Here is a 26,904-nt window from a genome sequence, read left to right as displayed (position 1 = left end):
TCTGTATTTAAACAGAGGTTTAATAATAAAAAGTGACTTCCCATACAAGGCAATTATAGAATTTAATCAGATTGGGAGTCTCATAAATTATTAGATAATAGGAAACAAAACAAAAAAGAAAGAATTAACAAACAGAACAGCGATGTCGTCAGAGGTGTTGTGAATGTCCAAAGAGAGAAAAGATGACGTTTCTGTAGGACAGATCAGACCGATGAAAACGACTTTCCACTGCCGAGTCCACACATTCAAAGCAGCGATGACGGCGATGCCGATCCGCCTTCAAACACCTTTAACATTCCTTCCTCTTACAACACAGACTATGAATTTGTTCGACACACATTTATAATGACTGAGAAATTAAAAAAAGCACACGTTCTGTCCTTCAGGTACAGAGGGTTGTTAGAGCTCAGGTGTTGTGTATAGAAATACTCCTGGGTGACACTCAATAACAGTCTTTGAGCACAGACATACTAACCTTCCTCATGAACCTTATCTTAAGCATTCACACGTTTGACTTGTTTTAGTAAAGACGACTGTGCTTTCTGAACAAAAACACATCAGTTTGCCTGGACTGTATCTGAACGATACCTCAGTTAGACAGCATTGTTCTATGAGAATAAACACTGATTCATTCGATCATTGACATACACAATCACCATCATCATCTTTTTTTCTTCTTCCAACGCATAGCTTCAGCTGGGTAAAAAGTGCCAAATAAGCATCAGAATTGATTCTTTGTCACTCTCCGTCCTCGCACTGTCCGTCACACTGTTTGATTTGAGAGTTCACGTCAGTTCAGCTTTAGAGAGATGGTGGACCACAGCTAGAGATGGAGCATCCTTGAGTCTGACCTCCACTGCTTTCACACACATACATCATATACATACATACGCACACACATACACTGATGCGCGTCCTCACTCAGTGTTCTCTCGTCTCCACAGTCCCACTGCAGATTATTTGGAGATTTGCTGTTGGAGGTGGAGCAGGAACTCGTAGTACGACAGGGCCGACTCTGTTCTGTCCTCGATCATGTTCTGCATAAAGGTGGGTTTCAGCTGGCTCTCGTCCCTGAGAGGGTCGAAGGGTAAAGAGAGAAAGAAAATGGGTTATTAGTTGTAAGTTGCTCTTTCATTTCAACGTGCTGATGAAGGGAATTCAAGAGTTTGGTTTTATTATGAAAAAAGATCTTTGGATTCAATTGCATTTTCCCATTAACCTTATTTTTTTCCCCCTTTAAAAATTATAAATGAATTTATATTTATCTATTTAATTTAGGGATGTCAAAGTTAACGCGATAATAACATGGTACCAACGGTATCAACCATGGCATACTAGCTTGTCGCTAAGGAAGCAAAATACCGCTCCTAACTTTTACTTAACTTGAACTATTCGGGACAGCCCTACTACCAGCAGCTGTTGGCTGGTTTTAATTTCACCACACTCTTGCTACTTGATTCTTTACTCTCTTATACAGGAATGTTGTCTGTTGCCCACCTGATGACATGCAGCGAGGGGAAGAACGGCCTCTGGTCCCTCAGCCAACCGATGAAAGCTCTGGTTCTCTGCGACTCGGCACTGTCCAGCTCTGGGAGCAGATACTGAGAGAGGAGAGAGCGACAGTCAAGATTTTATCATCAGGGAGGAGGATGCAAAGAGTGAAAACTGTAGCTGTACTGTTCGGGAGTTAACAGATGTGACCATAGAGCTCAACAGTGATGGCCCACTTTTTGAACAGCTCCGGGAGTGAATTTCTCATTCGTTCACTCCATTGACGTTTCAGAAAAAATCCTTTTATTAACAGTTTGAAGCATGGAACCAAGCCAACCAGGTACGAGATGAATCGTGACCATAAAACATTTGTTTCGGAGCAAAAAAATTGGAAAATGTAAAAAAAAGGCAAAGACTGTGTGCATAAATATTTTAAGAGTGAATTAACTACTCTTCCCATAAACCATTCGAAACTCCTGAAAAACGCTTAATCTAACCACTGTCGTTCTAAAATGAGGACAGATTCAGCAACTGCACGCCTTATTTTTCATCTGATGTTTTCAGAAACACACTTCGTTGAACTTTTTTCTTAATATAAGAGAAAGTTTGCAAACGAGCCGCCATGTTGGCCTAATTTGAAATCCGGGAGCAGACCACGGGGCAGCACGTACGAACGTGTATCCTCACTAGCCGTTTGAAGGTGCTGTACACATTTCCATGATAACGACGAGCTCCACCAATCAGAGACGTCACTGTTAGACTTAGGATTGTGGGTAGTGTCAAGTCAAGTCAATTTTATTTGTATAGCCCAAAATCACAAATTTGCTTCAGGGGGCTTTACAATCTGTACAGGATGCGACACCCTCTTGTCCTTTACAGTGTGTAGTGTAGTATTTTCACTTCCAGAACCTCACTGTTCTCTACTGAGCTCTATTATAACATCCTCAAGACAATTTGTTAAACAATCCTGATGCAACATGAGGTCTCCTACCAGGTTATCAGGCACGGCAGCATAGCTGGGAACTCCCAGGACTTGTGTGAGGAAGTTTGGGTGGCAGTTCCGTCCGATCCACAGATACATCACCTTTCGGAACAGAATAAAGTATATATTAAATACAATCACAATTAAATAGTCAGTATTGCAGTATTGAGACTTACTGGGTGCTTGAAATATAAAAGAGATAAAAACTGAAGCTTGTACGGATGTTTTAATTAAAAGCCACGCTGGATAACTGCGCTACTTCATTATGTTAAATGTGTGTTGCCGAAAGGTTTATGTCATTGTTACTGTCATCTTTCCTCAGGATTCAGCCAGGTTTGAGACATCAGCTTTGTATTTCTGTTAGCTTGTTATGAGTGCTAATTTTGAAACCACGGCTTAAAGCTTTGTACCGTTCCAGCATCCATGAGGAAAGCGCCTTCCCTGCTGAGCTTCTCCACAGACAGCTGCAGCACTCTGGGCTGAGGGATGGTCCGCTCATTGATGTTCAACGCTCCCTGAGGATGCAGGAAACAGAAGATAAGAGAAGATTACTCAGTAACAGGGAGACACTTAAAATAACAGTGGAAAATATTGTTTGTTCAGGTTCAGTTAACAGCTATAAAAACACCACCTAGACTGAGTTTAAAGTTTTAGCTAATAAGGACTAAATAATGGTTAACAGCTAAAACATGACTCAACTTCCCATTCAAACTAGTGTTTTTCCACATATCAATGTCCTACATTAAAAAGTAATTTTTAATATTTACTCCAATCATATAATCTTAATCATAAACAAAACTCTAAAAGATAAATTAGCCACTTCTGAAACTTTTGATTCCAAGGAAACTATGTCCAGGGTCACTACTTTTTTTGGCGCTGCATGCACAGAAATCTCAGAGACGTAATTTCCTCCTCCTCACCTCATCGGTCAGATCGTCGAGACGGTACAGAGCAGGGTGGATCATCAGCAATGCATAAACCAGTGGCTGGTACTTCAGCTGACACATGGCAAACACTCGGTCATCCAGCCTGGTGCTAGTGCCCGTCCTGAAGGCTTTCTGCAGGGTGCAGACACAAACACATACAACTGGATCAATAAAGGCTCGATGGAGTGGTTTAAAACTCCAGATCCTGGGAGTAACAGCATTGTCATAAGTAAACTAACTAACTAGGCAAACATAATATAGAAGATTTCCTCTGACGTTTAACAAATTAAGGTTTATTTTAAGTAGTTTTAAGTGTAGCATTGGTCGACATTTTGGGGAAAAAGCTGACCTGTTTGAGCAGGGCAAGGATGAAGAGGGGGAAGAGTCTGAGGCAGGCCGGGGCCAGCAGGCCGGGCTGCTGGATGGTCAACACAGACTGCCGGTACGACGTCAGCGAGTCGATGGCAGCGTTGGTCATCGCATCTCTTGCGTCACTCAGACTGGCCGTCGCCGAGCGGTCCACAGCTGGAGAAAGAGAGAGAGAGAGAGGGACACATTTACAGTCGGGATCTCATTCTTTAAAGCCACAGTCTGTGTTCAGACCTGGCATTAACATGCGTCTTGGGTGATCCGATCATAACTGGACAGCTCTAAGTACGTCAGTTCACACCTGGCATTAAAATGCTTCTCCAAATGCGTCTCGAGTGACTACTTGTGATCAGATCTCACTTTCCCCCTCTATATGCAAATAAACATAATTTCTGGTTGTAAAGACCAAATGGCAGCAATGCACTTCCCATGCCTAGTCTGCCGGGAATTAAAAGAAGAGATCAAAACAATACCAACTGGGTCTATTCCTTGGTGTGTTCCAGGCAAACTAGATCACCCAAGATGCTTGACGCACTCATAATATATCCCTGTGGGCTTTTCAAAATTTTCAGACGTCGTGGACAAAGACAGCTTACATGATTTGGAAACCAGCTTGAGATGAAGAAAAGGAGGAACAAAAGAAGAGCCGTGGCTTTGATGGCGTATTTTCCTGTTAGGTCCTTTTAGGGGACACATCAGGACGCATTAGCGTTTACACTACAAAAGATATGTGGTCAAATGCGTCCCAGAACAACTCGGCAGGGGCTTTGAGCGATCGATCGCCCCAAGACTCATTTTAAAACCAAGTGTAAACAGGGTCTTCGTGTAGAAACAAATGAATCGTTACATACATATAATTGCTCTAGGTGAGACTCAGACTCAATGATGTCTTTCCAGTTCTGTAATTCAATGTATTTAAGGGGAGGGAGTGGTCATGAGTTCACAAGTTGAATACTGCTTTGTGTGTAAACTTGTGAGGTTGCCAATTTGGGATTCTTTCAAATGAATGAATAAATGAAATCTAACCATGTTGTGAATGGTGTAGAGGGGATTGCACAAATAATCTGTGAAGGTATGAATGGTTGGACTTCATATGCATCCCATCTCATTCACTTAAGCACCAAAAATTTATATCAATATGTTGGGATTTTGATTCTGAATAAATAAACTTTATTAAGTTTATTCTTGACCTTGGAGTTTGACAAAATGTAATTTATTATAGTTTTAAAGCATATGTTGCAAATAGCTGTACATTATAGCGTTGTTAAAATGCCAATGCAAGACTTTTAGTATCGTGTACATTAATGAGTGGTTTTCGAAGAGCAGTGGGCTATCAGTCGAAGTAAGGCACAAACAACAGTGGTGGTGCCATTCGGGGCCATATTTCTTCATCTGTTCTCCAAGATCTGACTGCTCAGTATGCGACGGTTGCTAGGTAACCACAGCTGTCGCCACTCATCTCCATCTGTCAGTGCTAATAACAGTGAAGTGGATGAAAACCCTGCAATGATTTCATATCGAGCCAATCAAAAGACTATTTACTGTAACAAGGATGAAGAATAATTTGCACAAGGCTATACAGATACACTCACACACTTAAAACTTTATGTGATGTGATCAAATATCCAGAAAATTATCACAGGCATCAAGACAAAACTCATGGAAATCTGCATGTTTTTACTTTATCTTCACATTTCTGCTTAAAATGACTATAAACGGGGATGAAAACAGCTGTAATGTGTTAAATGGCAGTTTGCAAAAAGCCAAGGTCGCGCCCCATAGACTTCAATGCAATCTGACATGTGTTTGGATTGTAATTTTGACAAATTCATATTCATTCATCTCTTGTTAAACAACCATTTGTTTTATACACATGTCTAATAATTATTTTGCGACCTTGCCTAAACCTGAGCGTTTGCGATATCTTAATAAAACAAGGTTGACTGCCCGCCATGTTCCTTCAGTCTTCCCCCGTCCAACACAGTGGCCGGATATTGCTTATCCAGACATCTATACATACTTGATTGAATCACGTTAGACTAAATGATGTCTGTAAATAACCAATGTGTTAATAACCAACTGTTTGATGTATAGGCTTAGATTTAGTTGGAGACGACAGTCTGATGCTGCTATAACGTTAATGTATGACTGTATAACTGCAGCAGCCTCCCACTCAAGCTGACGTTAGCCAACCATGCTTGTCACTGTCACCAGCATAATTTTGTGATTTAGCACACTGACAGTGAATATTCAGGTATCGTATGCGCCTCAAATCTCAGTGTGAAAGCCTCGGTTAACCCAGCATTTTCTCTTCTGTGACAGTGAGTTTCTTTCCCCCAAACAGGAGCGCAGCCTGGGCGATGATGCGATGCTGGTCTGGTCTATAGCTTGGAGCCATAAAGTCCCTCTATTATATCTTTTTTAGGACACGGCAGAGGAACAAATCGGAGATCAGTGTTTTGGGATTTATTGTTGGTGCAACCAACTACACAGCAACTCTTCAGCATAGCGTTATTACCATAACTGGTTTGGAGACATGTTTCAACTTCTTCCCTTTACTCTGTTACCGTCTATGAGGGACACAGGATTGTTTTCCCCCAAAAGGGGGCGTGGCCATGAGAGCTACTCACGAGGAAGTATTGCCGGTGTGATTTATGAGCAAACATTTCAAAATGCACCAATCTTTTTCAGCTCATGTAAAAAAAAAAAATGGGGGTAAGAAAATCAGATGCCTAATTTGAATAAAAGCAAATTATCTGACATCACATTCAATAATATGAAGAGCAGCAGAACATCTCGTTTCTCATCTTCATTTTCATATTCATCTGCTGAAGGGGGAACGTCTCTCTGTGCTCACCTTAAATCTGAGTTTAACATCTGCACGTATGAGCATGATTTTGTGACATCGTTTTTAAACCAATCGTGGTCCAATACACAACTTACGCAAGTGCGAACAAACTTCGGTGCACAAACACTGAGAACAGACTTCAGAGAAGAAGAAGACATCTTGTGTGAAAAGGTGTTTGATAGTTTAGCACCTACCCATGCAAGCCAGCAGTCCACTGATGGCTTGAACATCAGCCCCAGCAAAGATGTCGGACAGAGAATTGACCACAGGGAGACACAAGGTGTGGACACGGATCCTCCTCTCTCCTGTAAGAGAAACCACATGTTATTTAAACAAAAGAGACGGAGATGAATTATTTAAAATGTTCACAATGACTTTGAAAACGCAAAAACAACCATGGCTGTTGTATGTATATGTGTGTGTACCTTTGCTGGACGTGTAAAGCAGCGCGGCCTGGAAAGAGACGACTTGCATGTCGTCCAGGTTTTCCTCGATGGACATCTGAACCGCAAAGCCAGCGTCTGGGTTCACGTTGGGGAGGGACAACAGATCTGTGGAGCGAACAAAGAAGTTTCCGTGGAACGTGTGGATGGACAGACCTGCAGGGAAAAAGAGAGACATCATTAATCAAGCTGGACTGATAGCGTCAAAATGTAACACTCAACTGTAAAAAAAGAATAAGAAAATGTATTTGTCTGGACTCTAGAGACGTTTTGTTTTCTTCTAAATGACAGGAGATGAAACTTTAACGTCAAATATACATCGCTGGCGCAGAGGCATAAAAATAAGGGGTTTCTCTCCTTACTGCATTTACTAATCAGAAATGAATGAAAGCTAAACATAAAAAAAAACTTGAACTTCTCTAAGCCACATCAGGGAATGAATATTCAGGTCAATGCTCAACCAAGCGCCAGATGTTGTGCCAACGGACCTTTGGTGCAGCGTATCCTCATGACGGCCTCGAAGCCGATCTTCCTGGTTAAGTATCTCTTCAGATCCTTCTGGAAGCACTCCACCTGAGCAGGGTTGTGCTGGTGGTGGTAGGAGGGGTAGTAGTAAACGCTCCCTGCCGAGTATCTAGATATGCAGCCTGGGAGAGAGAAGGAACACAAGAGGACAGATGCTGATTGTCTAATTTTTTACATGATAAAAACAGAATCACACCCAATTCACACTCACACTCTCTCCCACATGTTCTGGTTCCTTTACTCCTCTATGATAGTAAACTAAATATCTTTGGGCTTTGGGAAACACCGATCGACATTTTTCACCATTTTATGACATTTTATAGACCAAACAACTAATCGATTAATCGAGAAAATAATCGACAGATTAATCGACAATGAAAAGAATCGTTAGTTGCAGCCCTAGGTTAAAGTATTCTGTATTGAGCACTAAACATGTAAACAAACATAAAAAGGTACAATAAACCCTCCCTCCCTCTTTTCCTCTATCCACCATCTCTCAACTTACCGAGTGATGCCAGGTCGCAGTACCGAGAGCTGAGCAGGAACAGGTCGACCGACACCTGCTGGCCGGAGCAGTCCAGAGCCAGCTTCTTGTAGAAGTCTGTCGCTGGGGATAAATGCTGGACGTCCTGAAGGAAAACACACCAGGTGGGACCATGAGCTCAAAATGGGAACGAAATGCGACTACCAAAAATTACTCAAAATCAAAAGACATTTTTCAAGGTCTAATTATAACCGAAAAGCCAGAAAGACAGATTTGTCTAAGTAAGTGAGTGATGGCTAATGATAAACCTGCCGTTAGTAAAACCCTAAATGGGATATTTATTGTGGCATTGCAGCAACTCCTCATGATCCTGTCTTTGATACTGTACATTTAATCTTAAATTTAAAAAAGCCTCTTGAGTCAGTCTCCTCCTAAACTGGTACCAACAACACATCACATTGACACAATACTACTATAACAAGCATTATCAACATTTGTAGCTCTATTTTATGAAAATATCTACCGTGACATCTGATGTTTTTCAAGTAACATAATGCTGCTGCAGGGTATACAACTCATACAACTCAACACACTTGTCATTGAGGTCTCTCTTACCTTGGCAGATGCCCGTTGGTTGGGGTCTTCCCTGGACTGGAGGGCCCCCACACCGAGGTTAGGCAGCTGGGTCTGAAAGATAGACATGCGCCCTCCGGTGGGCGACAGCAGCTTGAAGGCTGCTTGCAGAGCTGAACCCAGGGCAGACTGGGTCTCCATGGTCTTTTCAAATAAAGTTGGCAGACTCTTCAGCAGATCCTGCACGAGCTGAAAAACAAATACAGGGAATGAGTTTTATTTTTGAGACACATTATTGATCCCATTTCATCTTTTCTTCCAGCCCACAGCATGTGGCCACAATGTTTAAATACACAGTAGTTGTGAATGATAATTCCTACACAGTGTAAATAAATAAAAAGAGAAAAGATGTGTTTTGAGGCGGGACTGGAATATGGTGAGGGAATCGGAGTCTCTGATGAGATTGGGGAGTGAGTTCCAGAGCTTGGGAGCTGCCCTGGAGAATGCTCTGTGCCCAAAGCTGATATGATACATGATATGATACATGATATGATGCAGTACTATACTGCTAATCTACCCAGTAGTATACAAAGTATTACTAAAAATACAACTTTTGTACTTTTACTTAAGTAACATTTTGAATTCAAGACTTGAATCGAGTATTTTTAGGCTATGGTATTTCTACTTTTACTTAAGTAAGAAATCTGAGTAATTCTTCCACCACTGCTAAAACTAAGGTTAAAATTCATAAATATGACAAAATTAGGAAGTTTTGTTTTATTCACATTCACAACGTAGCTATAATCAAGGTAAACTTTCTTACCTCTTTGCATTCATTGAGGTTTACTAGAAGGCTGTCTGGTGTTGGTAAAAATATATCTGTGGAGCACAAAAAATATTATTTAAACAAATATATTACAGTCGTATAAACACTAATATAATAATAGTGATGACATTCATTTTTAAAAGTGCACCTACCGTGAAGTATTTCATTTAAAAAACAGAGCAATCATTTGTGGTGCAGCTGAATTGACATCAATGATTAAATAGATCAGAAAATCTGAAGTTATCTGGATGATTTTTCTGAAATATCTTTATTACTTACAAATCTGGATCCAGCTGAATGTTTGAGAAATTTAACAGAAGCAGAAGGCAACAATCTCCAAAAACTGTTGACATCACTCTCATGTTTACTGACCGAGGAAATATTTTATGTATTTATTAGTTCAACATTCCTGCAGTAGGTTTGCACACAGCTAGTGTTATGCTGCTGTAGTAATGGGCGTGTGGCCTTTGCGGTCAGCTGTGTCTCACCTTCGATGTCGGACACGATGAGCATCTGAGGCTGAGAAAGTCCCTCCTGGAGGTTGTAGAAGTGGATGGTGCTGTCAAAGGTGATGAAGCCTACCTTTGTCCGAGAGTCTCCAGGAAGCCTGGGACAAAGACGCACGCTTGAATAAAACTAGCACTCAGGTGACAGGGAGCCTTGCAGTATGAAATTATGATGCTTCTGTTGAATTACATTACTTTTAGGGCTGTCAATCAATTAAAATATTTAATCGTGATTAATTGCATGATTGTTCATAGTTAATCACGATTAATCGCAAATTAATCACACATTTATCTGTTCAAAATGTACCGTAAAGGGAGATCTGTCAAGTATTTAATACTTTTATCAACATGATCAAGTGAATGGGATTAAAATGAATCTGCGTTAACTTTGACAGCCCTAATTACTTACATTACATTATTATAAACATCCTAAAAGTAGGGACTAATAAAAGTATGTCAGTTTATCTACACATGAAATGTCAAACAATTAAACTGAATTTGTGTATCAGCCCTCTGTAGAGTTTAAAAGCACAACAGGAAATCACAAAAAAAAGGCCCTGCTGTCTTCCCAACATCTCTAATAACTGGAGATTGAATGTTGTACATACGCATTGATGTTGTCCAGCAGCGACTGACAGAACACATTCAGGTAGCCTGTCTCCACTGCATTATGGGATACATCGAGAATGAAGAGGTAAACAGCAGGCTGTGGTGGCCTCAGCTGGGTAAATAAGGGGAAACACATGTAACGATACCCAAGGTCAATAAAGACCCACCATCATAATCACACATACAAGATTTCTAGTTGTAAACTTTACATACATGTTATTTAATGAGTAATTGTTAGTTTGTTCAGAAAAAAATGTCTTGGCATTAATAAACTGAGACTGCAGATGAATCCTAAACAGGACCGATGTCAGTGAAGCTGTTGAAACCTACCATGTATTCTGAAGGAGCAATGAATTCAATGGTGGCATTCTGGACCTCGGGTCTTTTGTGCGGCTCTCCGTACGATCTGCTGACTGGGTTGTACATAAACTCCTCTGGAACTACACACAGACACACACACAATAAAACAGTGTACTATATGTACTTTGTGTGTAATTCAATTCTCAACCATGAGTGTGAAGGAAAAGTAAGGGGGGGGGATAATTACGCAGAAACAATATATATATTAAATATTCAACAGTTGGAAAAGTGTATTGGGGTTGTACTTGTATGCAAACTTAAGTTATTTAAAGACTATAACAATTAATCCACTTAAAGTGTATCCCTCTATGTCTGTATTATTATTATTATTATTATATCTTTATATAATCACCATAAGAAATCATCATAAAACAAAGTAAATGTCTCCTTTCTTTTAACATAAACAGGCAAATACAACCTTCACATGCTACAAGAGTATGTATATTATCCAGGCGTTTTCTGAGATGCAAAAGATTGTATACGTTTCCAAAACTGTAGTAAAAAGTAAAAAACGATAAATTAGAAGCAAAAGCTTTGAACAAGAGTGGTATGTGACCACTGAGGTGAATTCACCAACAGCTCTGTTATCATTCTCTCAGTTCATTTGCAGCTTCTAGTTCGCCTGGAATACTTAAAACACAAATGTCTCCTGTTACTGAACCGGTCGACCCTGAAACAAGTTAAGAAAACAAAAAGAACAAAAAGAAAAAGCTACTTAGCTAAATCGTTCTAACACCAAAAAAACACTGCTGGCTATCAGATGTCAATATTATCATCATATGTGAATATTCCAGCACAGCACATATCCTGAAGCTGTCCACCTCCTTAACACTACAAACACAGCACTGCAAATACACCATTTTAGAATGTAGGTGAAAAGAGCACATTTATACTGCATTCAAAAAAATGTTTTTAAAAACTTTTTTTGCCCCAAACTGCATGTGATTATCATAAAGTGGGCATGTCTGTAAAGGGGAGACTCGTGGGTACCCATAGAACCCATTTTCATTCACATATCTTGAGGTCAGAGGTCAAGGGACCCCTTTGACAATGGCCATGCCAGTTTTCCCTCGCCAAAATGTAGCCTAGCTTTGGAGCGTTATTCAGCCTCCTTCCCAACAAGCCAACATGACATAGTTGGTACCAATGGATTGCTTTGGTTTTCCAGCCTCTGACAGACAATAAAGTCGGTCGGGATTGGCAGTCTTTTAATAAAAAAAAAAGAAGAATTTGCTAGAAACATCTGGTGGGCCAAATCAAACCTTATGGTGGGGCAACTTTGGGCAACCTTGATCTAGTGGGTCATGTGATGTTGCTGCTAATTTCTCTACAGGTGCTTGTGTTTTATCTATGGTGTTCTAATGTGTTGAATTTAATTTTTAATTTAGTTTTATACATTGTTGAATGTATTATGTGCTCTTTGAGTGAGTGGTTTAACTATTTTTGTCTTTCTCTGTGTGTTTAAGTGAGCTCACTAAGACAAATTCAATCATGTTGCTATGGCAATAAAGTATTGAATCTTGCTTAACAGACGTAGTAGCTTCATAATAGAATATTTTAGGTCATCACAACCAGCTGCTTGAAAATTAAAAGAATTCTGCCTCGTGATTTTCTTCATCGTGCTGTTAACTGGGCTGGATTATTTTGGACAGTGGCTCTTTCAGATGATCATATGGGTTTCATCACTCCTCTCCCTTCTTACCATCATTGACCCGATAACACAGGTTGCACTTCCACCTCCTCTGGTCCAGGAAGGAGACGAAGGGATTGATGTAGGTTCTGCAGGACCGACACCTGACGATGGTGCTGGATGTCACCACAGGAAGCTGCTGCAAGAAAAACAACAGAACAAAAGCAAACAGAGTGAGATGTGCCTCCAGGCGAAGAAAACTCATTTTCTTGTAATTCGTTGTAAGCGGTATTTCAATAAAGGCGTTCTTGTTTCTGTCCAAATTCGGCAACGTCTCTGTTGTCTGTGTCGTCAGTTAACACAGAAACAAACAAGAATTCATTCTGACAGACCTTGCCCAGAGGTGTATTTAGTCAAATCCTTTTCTAAAGAAAAGTGCTAAGACGATTCTCAGTGTTTAATCAGTAAAAGTCTTATCAAATCTAAGGAACATAAACTCATTCGGCAAAGAGTTCTTTACAGCACACATACTTATTCCTCCTGGCACCACCTTCCTTCACATTAATGCAATAAAACAAATACAAATTATCACCCCTATGTGCTGCCTGGTACTTAAATGGTGAAGCAGCAGTGATCACCTCCACATCAAAAATTGAGTGCCTTTCGGCAAAGGTATCACTGGCTGCCAAGGGAAAAGAGGAATATTACTTATAATTATTAAAGTCTTAAAGTATCAAGTCTTTCTCCTTCACATGCTAAAACCAGTAAGGAGCCTGGTTTAGCACATACATGGCCAGAAAACGTGGTTTCCCTAGGGAGAAACATAGTTGTGTTTACTGTGGTCCTCTCAATCAGTAACCAAAACTTAGTAAAAACAGGTTTCATGTTACCTGGCATGACATCCAATCAATAAGGTTATTTAAGTTGATCTAAATGCACTGACTGATTAACATCAAATATTGAACTGAAGTGTTACCGAGAGGTCTTTGAAGGGGTGGAGCAGCAGGCCCAGAGGCATCTTGGCTTTATTGAGCAGCGACTGAGTCTGAGGGATGCTGGTCAGCGTACTACGAAAAACCCTGGAGAAACACACAAACACAGAAGTTCTTAGTACTTGACCTGCATGCAGAGATCACATTGTCCCCAGTATTTCACGTTTTAAAAACAAAGTTGTAAAGAAGGGCAACATATGCAGGGATAAATTTACGCTTAAGCCGATCTACAACAAAAAGTGTACAGTTGCACAGATGGCAACCAAACAGCTGACATTTCGTTCTTCACTGTAAGCAGTAATCTAAAAAGCAAAAAGTCCAACTTTAGGTGGATTGAATCATTGTCTTTACACAAAATTGTATAGTTTCAAAATTTGAAAGTGTAAACACACATCACAGTAATATCGGTTTTAAAGGATAATAACAATCAAATGAAAGAGAATAAATATTGACACATGTTGTAAACAGTAGTCTGCCATAGCTTACTCTGGGTTGCAGTTGATCTTCTGCAGGTCCTGTTGGAGGCAGGGTATTGGGGCGGGGATCGGGCTTGGTGGCAGCAGGTTCCTCTCCTGCAGCAGGTTGACCACTCTCAGGGCCTCTGGGGTGCTGGCCTGGAGGCTCATGGCTGCCAGGGACGGGCTCAGTTGGGCTGGCCCTGGGCCACCGGGTGGCTGAGAGAAGAGAAAAAAACAAGCTATTCAGTTCCACTATTTACTAAAAATTAAAAAGGTATAATATGCAACGATTTCCTAAAAAATAATGTATAGACTAATACAAAAATAATCCCTCTCAATAACCACTTGTGCCCCACTAGAAGTGTGTGGTGGTGTCTGTTTCTGCAAGGACGCTGTCCTCTGCCTGTATTTTCTCTTTTCTTCTTATTTTGATTTACTCAGGACGTGCTTTGTCACGCCCCTCAGCTTCTGATACCGACTCACAAGCATTAGACTATACATCGATGGGCACAAGTCCCCCTTGAGATGCTTTGCAGCCGTGGTGATGGATGAGAACGGGTTTGTTACATCGCTGTGAGTTCCCTTGTTCCTCTGTCTCTCCTCTACTGTGTGCTGTTATCGGTGTGTCAGTTTGACCGTGGCACACACACCAGGCAGAGAGGACAGCCTGCCTTTCGGCTGCATTCATTCAAAAATCCAGCAACTCGGCCCCTTCCTGCAGGGTTGTGCAAAGTTAGTTGTGTGATTATATGTGTTTTAGAACGCAACCGCTGGGAAACTTTCAGAAAATAATGTTTTATTTCTCTGATTCACTGCTTTGTTCCCACTAACAGCGCTCTCTCTCTCTCCCTTCATTCTATAGCATACACGACAATCGCTGCTCTCTCTCCCTCTCGGCTCCTTGAGCTGTGGAGGATGGGCCAACTTTGAATGCGGTGTGTTCACAAACACCAACCGACAACTGTTGCATATTCTACCTTTAATGACAAATCATTTAGCGTGGACGGAGCATGGCACATTTAACTTTAAAAAAGTGCTTTAGTACCGTAAACAACGGCAACGTATCACATAAATAAAGCAAACTGTATATAGGTACTGTGATACTGTTAAATTCAGTGCTCCTCCTTTTGTCAGCTTTGCGTCTTCAAATAATCAAAAGTTGTATCTCAAGGACAGCTTAACATTTCCATATAGCTTGGACAGACAGAAGGGTTTTGCCTGTGTACTTGTTGAAAAAGAAAATGCATGACAGAAACCATTGAGAATGAGCAAACAAACAGTTTATGTGTAATGCTCAGGCAAGTACTCAGTCAGCGCATGGCTGTGACTCACCTGCTGGTATGGGTGAGGTGCTTGAGTGTAAGGCTGCGTGGCGGCCTGCATCGCAGGGTGCATGGGGGAGGTGGCGTTGTGGGGAGCCGGGGTGTTCTGGTACCCAGGGGGGAGGGAGGGGTAGTGGCCCAAGTGCCGACCAGGTGGTCCGGGTTGGGGGAGGCCAGCTGTGGAAGAAAAGGGAACAGAAATGATAACAGCTTACATGAGAAATCAAAACCCGCTGAGTAGCAGTGATTACTGAAAAAGTGGCCCAAGCCTCTACTGAAGACATAATTCTTTAAAAACAAGTCAAAAATATATAGTTTCACTTTTAAAAAAAAGACTCCTATTTTACTAAATTTCCTAAAACAGCTGGGCACTGTGTTTTTAAGATAACGTTACTAAAACAGGAGTAAATGGTGCATTTGGTGGGGACTATTTTCAGCTGCGGATTAAAACACATTTGGTGGCTGATGAGTATTTACAGCAGCACAAAGTGTATGTGGAATTGATTTAAAATAAATAACAGTGGCAGTGTTTCATGGTAATGAAGGAACATGTCACCCAGTGTAACAGTGTGGCTCACTAATGGTTTCAATAGTTCAGTTCATTGTTGGCTTTGGACTTTTTTTCATGTGATTTGTTGATATGAAAAGTATAGAATATTTCCAGACTTATCCTTTAAACAAAAGAAAATGAAAGACTTGTAATTGGTTACAGCATGCCAGAACTGACAGTCACTAATAGTCTTTGTGGGAGCTTTAATCCTGTGACATTGTATAATTAGTAATTAGCACGAAAAAAATAACAGCAACAGGTCATAATAAAGTGTTAAACAGTAGTGAAGACGCGATTTACTATAAAAAGGATGTGACATAAAATGTAAGGAAAATAAACACAAGAGGACCATTTACACATTTGTGTTTAACAGCTATGAAAGCCTGCTTGGTAAACCCAGACTGTACATGTGGTTGGTGTGAAAATAATCTAATATGCAGCAGAAAATGGCCTTACCCATTTTGTTGTCAACATGATTATAGCTGTTTGGTGCTCCTGGGCCATTGCCAGCCACAGTTCCTGTTTAAAAACAAACACAGATGTGATGTGAATAATTTTAGTGACACTTCCCGCTATTTCTATCCCAGTGTGATAACCACAGGCGATGGATTATGGAATGATCTACTGAAGTACAGTAAAGATACACATAAGATGGACACAAACGAATACTGAAGCAAAACAACAACGTTAATGATGACGCCGATGATGGGATGTATGGTGTTTTAAAGAAACATTTGTACTTTGGTGCTTCTAAGATGTTTATTTAAAGTTCATATGGTAGATATGGTGGGAATGGATGACAGAAAGAGGTTAAAAAAACTACCAACAGGAAATATGTTACCAGGGATGCACTGATACTAAGAAATAGTGGGCTAAAGCACTAACATAAGTAATAGAGATCTTATTTTCTGCATTGTTCTCTAACAGATTGGAGATCTGTATCAACGGATTCTGCAGAGCTTCTTAAATTTCGTATCAATTTAAGTGATGGTAAAAAAGAATTAGTGCATCCCTGGATACAATGAACAACAGCATAGAGAGGACAGGATGGGCACCAAAGCACTGACACTAACAGCTACTGACAGATTTGGCCACACCTGGACATTCAATATCCCCATCCTGGCAGTCGGGCTCAGTGGGGGGCAGAGTGCTGTTAACGGCAGCACCCCCACACTGAGCTGGCATGTAGAGGAAGGAGGGGAGGGAGGGAAACAATGGAAGGTGATCAGAACAAAAATGGCTGGCTTATAAAAAAGGACATACAGTTATAGACTCATCACTGACAGCGTTCTGGTTTAACAATTTGCACAGAGGGTTGGAAATTAACTTTTTTTGTCTACTTGCCACTGTGGCTGCCGGTGGATTCCAAATTTTTACCAGCTACGAAATAAATTACCATTTTTTATTTGGTTGGTGAGTGAAGCAAATCTAGCAGCCACTTGCATAATTTACCAGCACTTGGCTGGTGCTTATTTTCAACCCTGGCACAAGCGCTGCTCAATTATGGCAAAAATCATAATCACGATTATTTTGGTCAATATTGAGACCACAGTTATTTAACACAATTACTCACTGACTTTGGAAACATCATGCATTTAGAAAGAAAATGTTGCATCTATAATAAGTTAAAGCTGAAGTAGGCGAAACTGGAGCAAATATGATTAAAAAGTAATTTTTATAAGACGGTCGTTAATCGTGACAGTAGTACATGAAACAGGTAACCTGACAAAAATCATGTGCCATAATCTTTGCGCAATTACCTTGTTTTCATAATGTTTCGAAGCCAAATTGTAATTGTAATTGAAATTCTTGAAATTTAATTGCACAGCCCTACCTCACTGTTTGCCTAATTTGTGGGGGGAAATGTTTGCTGCACTGACTTTGACCTTCAACGATCCCACAAGCTTGCTAACCTAGTTAAAACCTGGTAAAAACATACCACTATCTGACCATCTGCAATTGGTCTGAAATAGACTGGTCATGTTGTCTCCATTTCCTTTTCAGTTGATTCCAACGGTTTCAAAATAAATTGCTAGTCTTGTCTTTCTGAGTTCATACCAGGCCGTTGGCACATTTAAGACCACTCAAAATAAATCAGACAATGTGAAATGTAAATAAATAAACAAAGTGAGGCAGTATAGGTTGTCATACCTGAGGACAAAGCACAGAAATTGAATAAACCCAGATTTAAAAAGAACTTACCATCTGCCCTGGGGGGTGGAGGTGTGGCATTGGCCATCGGGGGTCCAGTGGAAGGCGGTGGGGGTTTCATGGTTGGTGGTGGGCCAGTAGGTGGGGGGCCATAGGGAGCTCTGCTTGGATGGAACGTCTGGGGAGCCATGGGAGTCATTGGTGGAGGTGCAGTGCCTGGTGAAAAACAGTGATTCATTCATTCAACATGATTGTTTTCATTACAGATTCAGATTAAAGCTATATTAAATCACATATCAAATTGTTGTTAAATAATTTTCTTTCAATCGACTTATTGCTTCAGCAGTAATTTTTGTGTATCACTGCATCGTCACCGACGTAATTTAGGATTTATGACTTCTAAAATGATGTCAACATTACTGTGCACTCTGTGCTTCTGCCACATATCATGTAGAAGAGATGAGGCATCACTGATGTGTAACATTGTAAGTTACGACTGGAGGTGACAACAGCTGGTGGCACTACTGACCCACAGCCAGCTAATGTCAGAACAGTGACGGCAACAGAGACATGTTCATCTCTACTGATAAACCAGCCGATTCAGACGTGTCTAGACTCAAAGCAACTTTTCGATTCATTTATTGATCAAAAAACGCAGGAAGTCTGTTCAATTTTATGTATAAGGTGTATACAACATGTTTTTTTCTATAAATGAATCACCATGCACAATTGGTGAGATTGATTATTCTTACAGCAGTGACAGAAAAAGGTAAGTGACAATTATAATGACAAATGATTATCCGTCTGTAGAGAATCTATCATTTCAGGGACACAAGGCTGTGAAGACTTAATTAGATTAGAGATTAGACTGAGATGAAGCTGCATGATAATGACTAAAACGATAATCCTCTCTACTACAGATTGTGCAGGGCACTTTTTTGCGTTTCATATCCGCACTGTGATACAGTCATCTGAAACATTTTACTGACAACACATACTGTGACTGTTGATCCTTGAGACTATGAAACTTTCAGCAGCTCAGTAGAGCCAAAATCTGTTCAACAGATTATTGTAGCTGGTGGTGAAATGTGTGACATTTTAGAATTGCTTGTGACATTTTAAAGAAAGAAAGCAGTCAGAAGAGTACACTCCTCTACAAAGACGTAATAATTTCTCCAGTTCGCTGATACTTTCACTGGCACCATTGTACTGGGAAGATATGCCCCGATGGCGCTGCTGGGGTAAAGGTCACTAAAATCAAGCTCTTCCTGTTGGGGGTGTGAATGTGATCAGCAATTTCCAGGCCACTCTGACCATAAGATTGAGACATATGCTGGTAACAGACAGAGTGAGGCGATCATGTGACCTCTGCTTGTAGGCGGAAGTACTGTACTAAAGATAGCTTCAAAAATCAAGGTTAATTTACATAATGCTATGCCTAATCATTCAGACACTGTTGCCTAATATTACACAACCAACTTCACGCTCACATCACTTAACAAAGCCACTTCCTCCAGAGAAAATGTTAATGACTAGTTGGCATAAAAAGTTACTACGAATGAGTGGTCTTTTGTTTTTGACACTGTGAAAATACTTCTCAGTGGAGACAACCCTTAAACTCACAGAAAGAAATGAAACTACTACCTGAATCTATCAAAGTGTTATAAATACCCAGAAGATACGGATGTGTGCATTCTGCTTATATCACCAGTAGAAAACATTTTAGCAATACAACCTGCACCCGAAACTGAAACAAAAATTTGGATTTGTCCTAAAAGCCACGTCACGCTGCTGCTTAAGAATCAAATCGGAAGCAATAAAATTCTGATTTGAACTTTGTACAAATTCAGAGTAAGGGAGCCAGAGGCAGCAGCCAGCTATCATGCTCAACGTAGAAACAGAGGACAAGGTCCAGCTCCAACATATCAGCATTGTTGATATGCATATCTGCAGCACGTCAGTGAAGGAAGACAATGACGAGGAAAAGAGACAAGACACCGTAATAGTGCTATAGAAAAGTTATTAGAAGGGGATAGTGGTGGCTATCTTACAAATCGCATTACACACATTACAGTGGTTAAGTAATGGGGACCCTGGAATGAAAGGGCTAAAGTTCACTGGTCGGATTTATTGAAACTTGAAAGGATGAATCACTTTTTATTGATTTGACCCAAGGAGTGCCTGCGTCATTAGAGTCTCATTTGTTCCCAACTTCTCCGTGTGATTATCTTATCCTTTATTTAAAGATTATTGTGCATGTGGCGGGTAGAGTTTAGACTTCAGTGGAGCCTTTGTGTTCCTACCTGGCTGGGTATATCCGTGCAGAGATGTTCGGGGCATCCCTGGCCCTTGGGGCTGGGTGACACTATGGGACACATGGGCTGGTGGTGCAGCGCTGTAAGCTGCCGATGACGGTGGCGGCGGCGGCGCTGTCGAGCTTGCAGCTGGGTTCACATGATTAGCCACTGGGCCGCGGGGAGGTGTGCTAATGGAAGTGGGTGGCCCCATTTGTGGGGGAGCTGCGTTGTACTGCCATGCCGGAGCCACAGGCTGTGGCTGCTGGGGGTTTGGGTAATAGCTACTAGAAGACACAGCAGGAGGGGGAGGTGTGGCCTGTGCAGGGGGCAGCCTAGGACCAGGGCTGGCAGACTGAGGAGGGGTATGGGACGGAGGACCTCCCATTAGAGGCATAGTCAACAGCGACTGGCCTGGAGGAGCTGGGTAGGAAGTGAGTGGTGGGCCGGGCTGGTAGGAACAGACTGGGGGAGTGGGTTGGTATGGCCCAGATGGGTAGAGTCCAGGGCCGGGGGCGGCGGGAGCTTTGGCCTGCATTGGATTGTAGGTGGGTTGGTGAGTCATGCCATAGCTGACCCCTGGCAGCTGCTGCAGGGCAACTGGATTCTGTGACGGACCTGAACAAGAGATAAAGAAAAAAACAGGCATATTAGAAAATCTAAATCAAAAACATCAGGCCTATGTTTACTTAGTTATTACACATTTTGTGTACCCAAGAGGACACAGATCCAGCCATCAAAATCGCAGCGGAACTATATTATTTTGACTGATATTGCAATTGCAATTTGATTAGCGATATTAGAGAGATAATAATGATATTCTTTACATCATTATCCTCATACATTTCATTGAAAAACATAAATGATGAATATGGTGTGATTTTTGCAGGGATTTATACCAAACAAAGATGTTTTCTTAAGTATGCAGAATATGATGTGTAGGCCAGGACATCTCTGCAGCACCATAATATTAAATTCTAAATGGTATTTTGACACACAGTTCACCTTTGACAAATATTGCACCTACTTCAATTTGAAATTTGCAGTAGGCCATATTGAGATTTCGCTAACATTTTGATCAACTGTGCAGCCCTAATCAAAATGACATCAAAGGCCTTTCAGACATACACTTTACTCCTTAAACTTTCTGGCAATTTTACATGTCAGCTCCAGGTTGAATACTCCTCTTCCTTTCAAACTGTTCTCCAGCAGTGCTGCCACTGTTGGACTCCCTCAAGTGTGCCAGATGCCAAAATCTGAACAAGGGTTGCAGCTCTCTTAGTTATGGTCTTGTCACGCTTGACCAGAGCCATCATGGAACGCTCCTGTAAGGTAGCCTTACGCCGGGGCCACACAGCGCGCATCATGCTCGCGTGACGGCAGCGTCACGTCGTGGCCGCGTCATGCCCACCTAGGGTGGTCACACTAGACGCGAGTTACCCACGTCTCGGGAGCGTCCCGGAGCTACCTGTCAGCTGTGTTTTTGCTGTTGCTGACAGCCCTTTCTTTCTACATAGAGTTTGCCTTTTAATGGCCATTTAACTTCATAATAAATGTGATTTATATTTATTTAAGACAAAAAAGGGTAAGAACTGTGTGGTAATTTGTAAATATTATTAAAAACAAGCAAATAAATTCATACATAAATATTAATATATAGCCCATATAAATCCCTCTTTTCTGTCAGTGAAGAGGGATTTATATATATATAAATCCCTCTTCACTGACAATGAGGAGGGATTTCTATGGGCTATATATATATATATATATATATATATATATATAAATCCCTCTTCATTGACAGTGAAGAGGGATTTCTGTGGGCTATATATTAATACAAAAAAATAAATAAATACATTAGTAGTAAGAGAGAGCCTACAGCAATCCCTCTTCACTTTGACTGGCACAGTTTTAAACAACATTTCCAGGGGGTTTCGGGTTCCTGTTCTACAGCATTCCAGGTTGCGGCTTTTATCGAAAACGACTTAATTTACATCTGGGGCGGGACAGCAATTTACATTATAAATGCTGATGTTCCGACATCTCAGGCAACTTGGAGCTTTTCACCACCTTGTTGCTGAACTGCGCCTTGATGGAGAAAAACACCTGAAGTATTTCAGAATGATAAATATAAGTAAAGTGTTTTTTTTTTTATTATTATAAAACAAAGCAAAATAAACAGTTTCGTTATTTGTTAACCTTTAGAAAACGAAAATTATTATTAAATATCTTTAAAAAAATTAAATAACACCTCTAAAAGAAAGAACAATAAAGTTACGTGGTGTTTGTTGAGAGAGAGAGAGAGAGAGAGCGAGAGAGAGAGCGCATCGGAAAAATACTGCCAACTATCACCTGATGTTCTTATAACCTATTAACCCAGTCTATTATATGTATAGCATATGTAGGGCGTCTCATGCGGGCAGTGTGTCCACTCTAACCTGTTAACATGGACGCCGAAATAAAAAACAACACGCGACGTTGCCGTCACGCGAGCATGATGCGCGCTGTGTGCTCCAGGCTTTACGTTCAAAAGCCGAGCCTTTAGCTTCCCAGATAGACGAAGCCAGCAACGTTACAGATTCCATGTCTGAAAGGGGCTTTTGTTTGTGATTCAAGTGTCTTAAACCCAAGCAAGTCCTTGGGTTTAAAATCTGAAACGCAGTTCAAAAAGGTAAATGAAAAACAGATGGCACAGTACTGGTAGTGACGACACACCAAGTGAAAACCACTCAGATCTACCAAATGACCAATGAACTGACAGCCCAGGGTCTAATCTCTTTACCTGGATTTAATTTACCATGATCTGCCCTCAATGACAGTGAGTGTGGGGCTCTAAGCCAAGTGTGACCTTCCTTGAAGGAACACAGTAGTAGTAATCCACCATAGACACTTCTGCACAATTAAGAATGCTCTGATTGTATTGTTTGCGCAGATACCAGACTAAAATATGGCATTTGTTTCTCATTTGATCTTGCCAAAAGCATCTACTAGTCAGTAGGAAAAGAAAGAAAGAAATGGGTCAATTCATATCAATAAATGCGTTACCTAAATAACAATCTAACAGGCAACACTGCTTAAATGCTGCACCAGTCTACCGCTGTTTGCACCTTAAAATGATTACATTATGCAAACAGATTCACGCCTATCCACTAAGACCTGAACGACATAATTGGAAGCAGAGCTAAGTGAGCGTCAGAGTGAGGAGGGATTAGAAAACAACTCTTCTCAATGAGCAAAGATAGATGGAAGAATATAATCCACCTCAAATCTGTCCTTCCTGAGACAAGGGACATTTTAAGAACTAAAACTCCTAGTCAGATACATCACTGATCAGAGAAAGCCTGATATGGAATCAGAACTCTCAGCCAATCACAAATCACCCCATTGAAAAGGTTAAACACAAAGTAAGTTAATTTAAAAAATTGGCCTCATTAACATCAAGTGGGTGCATGACAAGAATGTGCAAGAGAAGACCCCCCTCAACTGTGAGCTTTATACATAAAGTTTATGGCCATACTATGTTATTACTAGGGCTGTCAATCGATTAAAATATTTGTATCTGTTCAAAATGTACCTTAAAAGAAGATTTGTCAAGTATTTAAGACTCTTCTCAACATGGGAGTGGACAAATATCCTTGCTTTATGCAAATGTATGTAAATATTTATTATTGGAAATCAATTAACAACACAAAACAATGAAAAATATTGTCAAGAAACCCTCACAGGTACTGCATTTAGCATAAAAAATATGCTCAAATCATAACATGGCAAACTCAAGACCAACAGGCAAAAAACAGCTGTCAGTGTGTCAGTGTGCTGACTCGACTATGACTTGTGCCAAAACTGCATGTGATTATCATAAAGTGGGCATGTCTGTAAAGGGGAGACTGGCCAAGCCAGTTTTTCCTCGCCAAAATTTAGCAAAAGTTTAGAACGTTTAGTTTCCTTCGGGACAAGCTAGTATGACATGGTACCAATGGATTCCTTAATTTTTTTCTAGTTTCATATGAGACCAGTATCTTCACTCTAGCATCTAGCATTCGAATACTGATTTGGAGGTCGATTACCATGGCAACGGTCGAAGCTTGAGACACACCTATTTCAGACACATATTTAAAGTTTTAGAAAACCACCAAACTAGATCTGCAAGCTTCATCTGCACAGTACAAGAGAGCTCCTTCACATGCATTGTTAAGCTTCAGAAGGCTGCACACAATCACACCTTTGTCAGATGTCACTGTGTTTACATTGTTTATCCTCAGCATTCATGGGAACCCCATAGAAATGTGTGAGTAATCTCAAAACTGAAGTAGGTAATTGGATGAGTCTGGAGAGAAAGCTCTGCAGCCACATATCTGGATCATCCCCAATTTGCCACATGTACAGTAAAACGTAGAAAGCAAAGACACCCAAGCTATCCAGCCTGCTAAAAAATCAGTTTTGCACAACAGTGAGGGAACTAAGCAGCCTGCAGATGGGATTATTCACTGGGAATGTAACTGTACAGGAAAAACCTCAAAGAGACAGATGCGAAAAGACAAGTCAAAGCTCGTTGGATGTTTTATTATGACAGGGAAAGTTCTGGCTAACTGTTTGCCGATAGAAGAACAAGTGCTAAACTGACTGGTGTGATCACATCATCATCACCGTTATGTGTACTGGGAGAAGATGGGACAAACTGTCTTAAAAGTTATGATGCATGTTGACGCCCTCGGTTCGTCGACCTGTTGGTCTTCCAACTTCGACAAAACCAAAAGTAGCACTTGTTTAAATTGAGTTAGCTTATACTTTTTTATATACTGTATTATATATATATATTTTACTCAATTATTTTCTTTTCTTTTTGTTTTGTTTTTGTTTACACATAAAAGGAAGGATATCTATGTCTGTGTGTAGATATGTGTGCATGTGTACAGTATATGTGTTTAAGAGTAGATATATGTCATATATGACCATCTGACCTCATTCAATGCCAAACACACACCCATTATCCACATCACACACACACATATTCTTCAACCTGCTTTTATCCCCTTGTAATGTTTTTGTTTTGTTTTGTACTTTGTTATTGTCTTTCTCTGTATAATATATATATATATATATATATATATATATATATATATATATATATATGTCCCTTTACATGTCTTCACTTGTTTTGTAATCACTTTATAACACAATAAAAGTTAAAAGTTAGCTTACATTACCTTAGTTAGCTACTATTTTTAGGCAAGGCAGCTTTATTCGTAGAGCACATTTCAGCAACATGGCAACTCAAAGTGCTTTACATAAACATTCAAGAACATTGCGACAAAGTGCAATAGAACATTAAGACATAATTAAAACAGTTATACAAACATTAAAGATTAGAAAATAAAAACAAACTAAAAATAAAAGCTAGGACAGAAGCAAGAGTAAAAGCTCTAGTGCAGTATATGATCATTATCTGGTTTAGTAAAGGGCAGCAGCAAACAGGAAAGTTTTAAGCTTTGATTTAAAAGAACTCAGAGTTGGAGTTGGTCCTGCAGGTTTCTGGGAGCTTGTTCCAAATATTTGGTGCATAAAAACTGAACGCTGCTTCTGCATGTTTATTTCTGACTCTGGGGACACTAAGCAGACCTGATCCAGATGACCTGAGAGGTCTGGGTGGTTCATAACATAGCAGAAGATCAGAATTTGGGTTGTAGCGGAACTGGTAAAAATATCCTATAATCTACCAATATATAATTAGTAATTTCCACCAATCAAAGCTTAAAACTGTCCTGTTTGCTGCTGCCTTTTATTAAACCAGATAGTGATATTATATACTGCACTAGAGCTTTTACTCATGTGTGTTTTATTCTATTCTAGCTATTATTTTTAGCTTGTTTTTATTTTCTAATCTTTAATGTTTTAATAACTGTTTTAATTATGTAGAAATCAGAAATGTATTTTGGCCCCTGAACCATTTAGTGCTTTGTAAACCAGCAGGAGTATTTTGAAATCAACCTGACTGAATTACCATCTTAACTCAGTAACAGGTAACACACAGGTGAAGATTAACAGTACCTGTACCTGACAGCTCTGCTCTTGCTTGGTTAGTTACAGCGTTACTAAGCAAACCTAGTTAGCATCAAGAATCCAAGAACTGCTGCTAAGTGTTAGCTTATTAGTTAGCTCGTGTTAGCTTGACTTTACTTACATTTAAATGTTTTACTCACCATTCACATACGCCTGTCCTGTCCCTGTCCCATTCTGTGAGTTAAACCCCGCAGTTGACATCTTGAAATAGTACACCAAGGGAACCTAATTTAGAGCTGCTTTGCTTAGCTGCGTCTTTAGCTAGCTAGCTAACTAGCTAACTAGTCCGTCGCTGGGCAACGTTCAAACCTGTTGGCTCTGACGTTTACAAATTCTATATAGTGACGTCTCCTGATTCCTTTATAAAAAAAGTTAATTAGCTGACTCCTTGGCGGATCACAGAGCCATGGCTATTAGCCGAAACCCGGTTCAACTACCGTACGGGTTGAGTAACGAGAGGCCTTGTCAAGAGTAATCGTGTGAGAGAGACACTTCTCCTCTTTCA

General features: G+C 40.4%; 1 protein-coding gene across 3 annotated transcripts in view; it reads right to left on the bottom strand.

Moving 5' to 3' along the window:
• LOC141752730 (protein transport protein Sec24A-like) overlaps positions 1 to 26,904 on the bottom strand; it is a 27,386-nt gene extending 482 nt beyond the window's left edge. The window contains exons 1-24 of one of the 3 annotated variants that reach the window (XM_074610872.1): positions 26,540 to 26,904; positions 20,349 to 20,957; positions 18,097 to 18,261; positions 16,992 to 17,072; positions 16,351 to 16,413; positions 15,355 to 15,521; positions 14,051 to 14,238; positions 13,549 to 13,651; positions 12,645 to 12,771; positions 10,913 to 11,022; positions 10,582 to 10,694; positions 9,956 to 10,074; positions 9,465 to 9,520; positions 8,684 to 8,890; positions 8,090 to 8,213; positions 7,548 to 7,706; positions 7,042 to 7,215; positions 6,811 to 6,921; positions 3,749 to 3,924; positions 3,394 to 3,531; positions 2,884 to 2,988; positions 2,483 to 2,575; positions 1,498 to 1,601; positions 1 to 1,071 (exon numbers count right to left, since the gene is read on the bottom strand). The exon at positions 1 to 1,071 is cut by the window's left edge and continues 482 nt beyond it. In XM_074610872.1, coding sequence (XP_074466973.1) covers positions 957 to 1,071; positions 1,498 to 1,601; positions 2,483 to 2,575; positions 2,884 to 2,988; positions 3,394 to 3,531; positions 3,749 to 3,924; positions 6,811 to 6,921; positions 7,042 to 7,215; positions 7,548 to 7,706; positions 8,090 to 8,213; positions 8,684 to 8,890; positions 9,465 to 9,520; positions 9,956 to 10,074; positions 10,582 to 10,694; positions 10,913 to 11,022; positions 12,645 to 12,771; positions 13,549 to 13,651; positions 14,051 to 14,238; positions 15,355 to 15,521; positions 16,351 to 16,413; positions 16,992 to 17,072; positions 18,097 to 18,261; positions 20,349 to 20,957; positions 26,540 to 26,600 — 3,468 coding nt within the window. In that variant the 5' untranslated portion in view covers positions 26,601 to 26,904 and the 3' untranslated portion in view covers positions 1 to 956. The remainder of the gene's footprint in view (positions 1,072 to 1,497; positions 1,602 to 2,482; positions 2,576 to 2,883; positions 2,989 to 3,393; positions 3,532 to 3,748; positions 3,925 to 6,810; positions 6,922 to 7,041; positions 7,216 to 7,547; positions 7,707 to 8,089; positions 8,214 to 8,683; positions 8,891 to 9,464; positions 9,521 to 9,955; positions 10,075 to 10,581; positions 10,695 to 10,912; positions 11,023 to 12,644; positions 12,772 to 13,548; positions 13,652 to 14,050; positions 14,239 to 15,354; positions 15,522 to 16,350; positions 16,414 to 16,991; positions 17,073 to 18,096; positions 18,262 to 20,348; positions 20,958 to 26,539) is intronic. The other 2 variants (XM_074610873.1, XM_074610874.1) reach the window with 2 other exon arrangements.

Source organism: Sebastes fasciatus, chromosome 16 (assembly GCF_043250625.1).
Source record: "Sebastes fasciatus isolate fSebFas1 chromosome 16, fSebFas1.pri, whole genome shotgun sequence".
NCBI lineage: Eukaryota > Metazoa > Chordata > Actinopteri > Perciformes > Sebastidae > Sebastes > Sebastes fasciatus.
The sequence above is the reverse complement of the archived record's forward strand: the minus strand, read 5'-3'. Positions and strand labels throughout refer to the sequence as shown.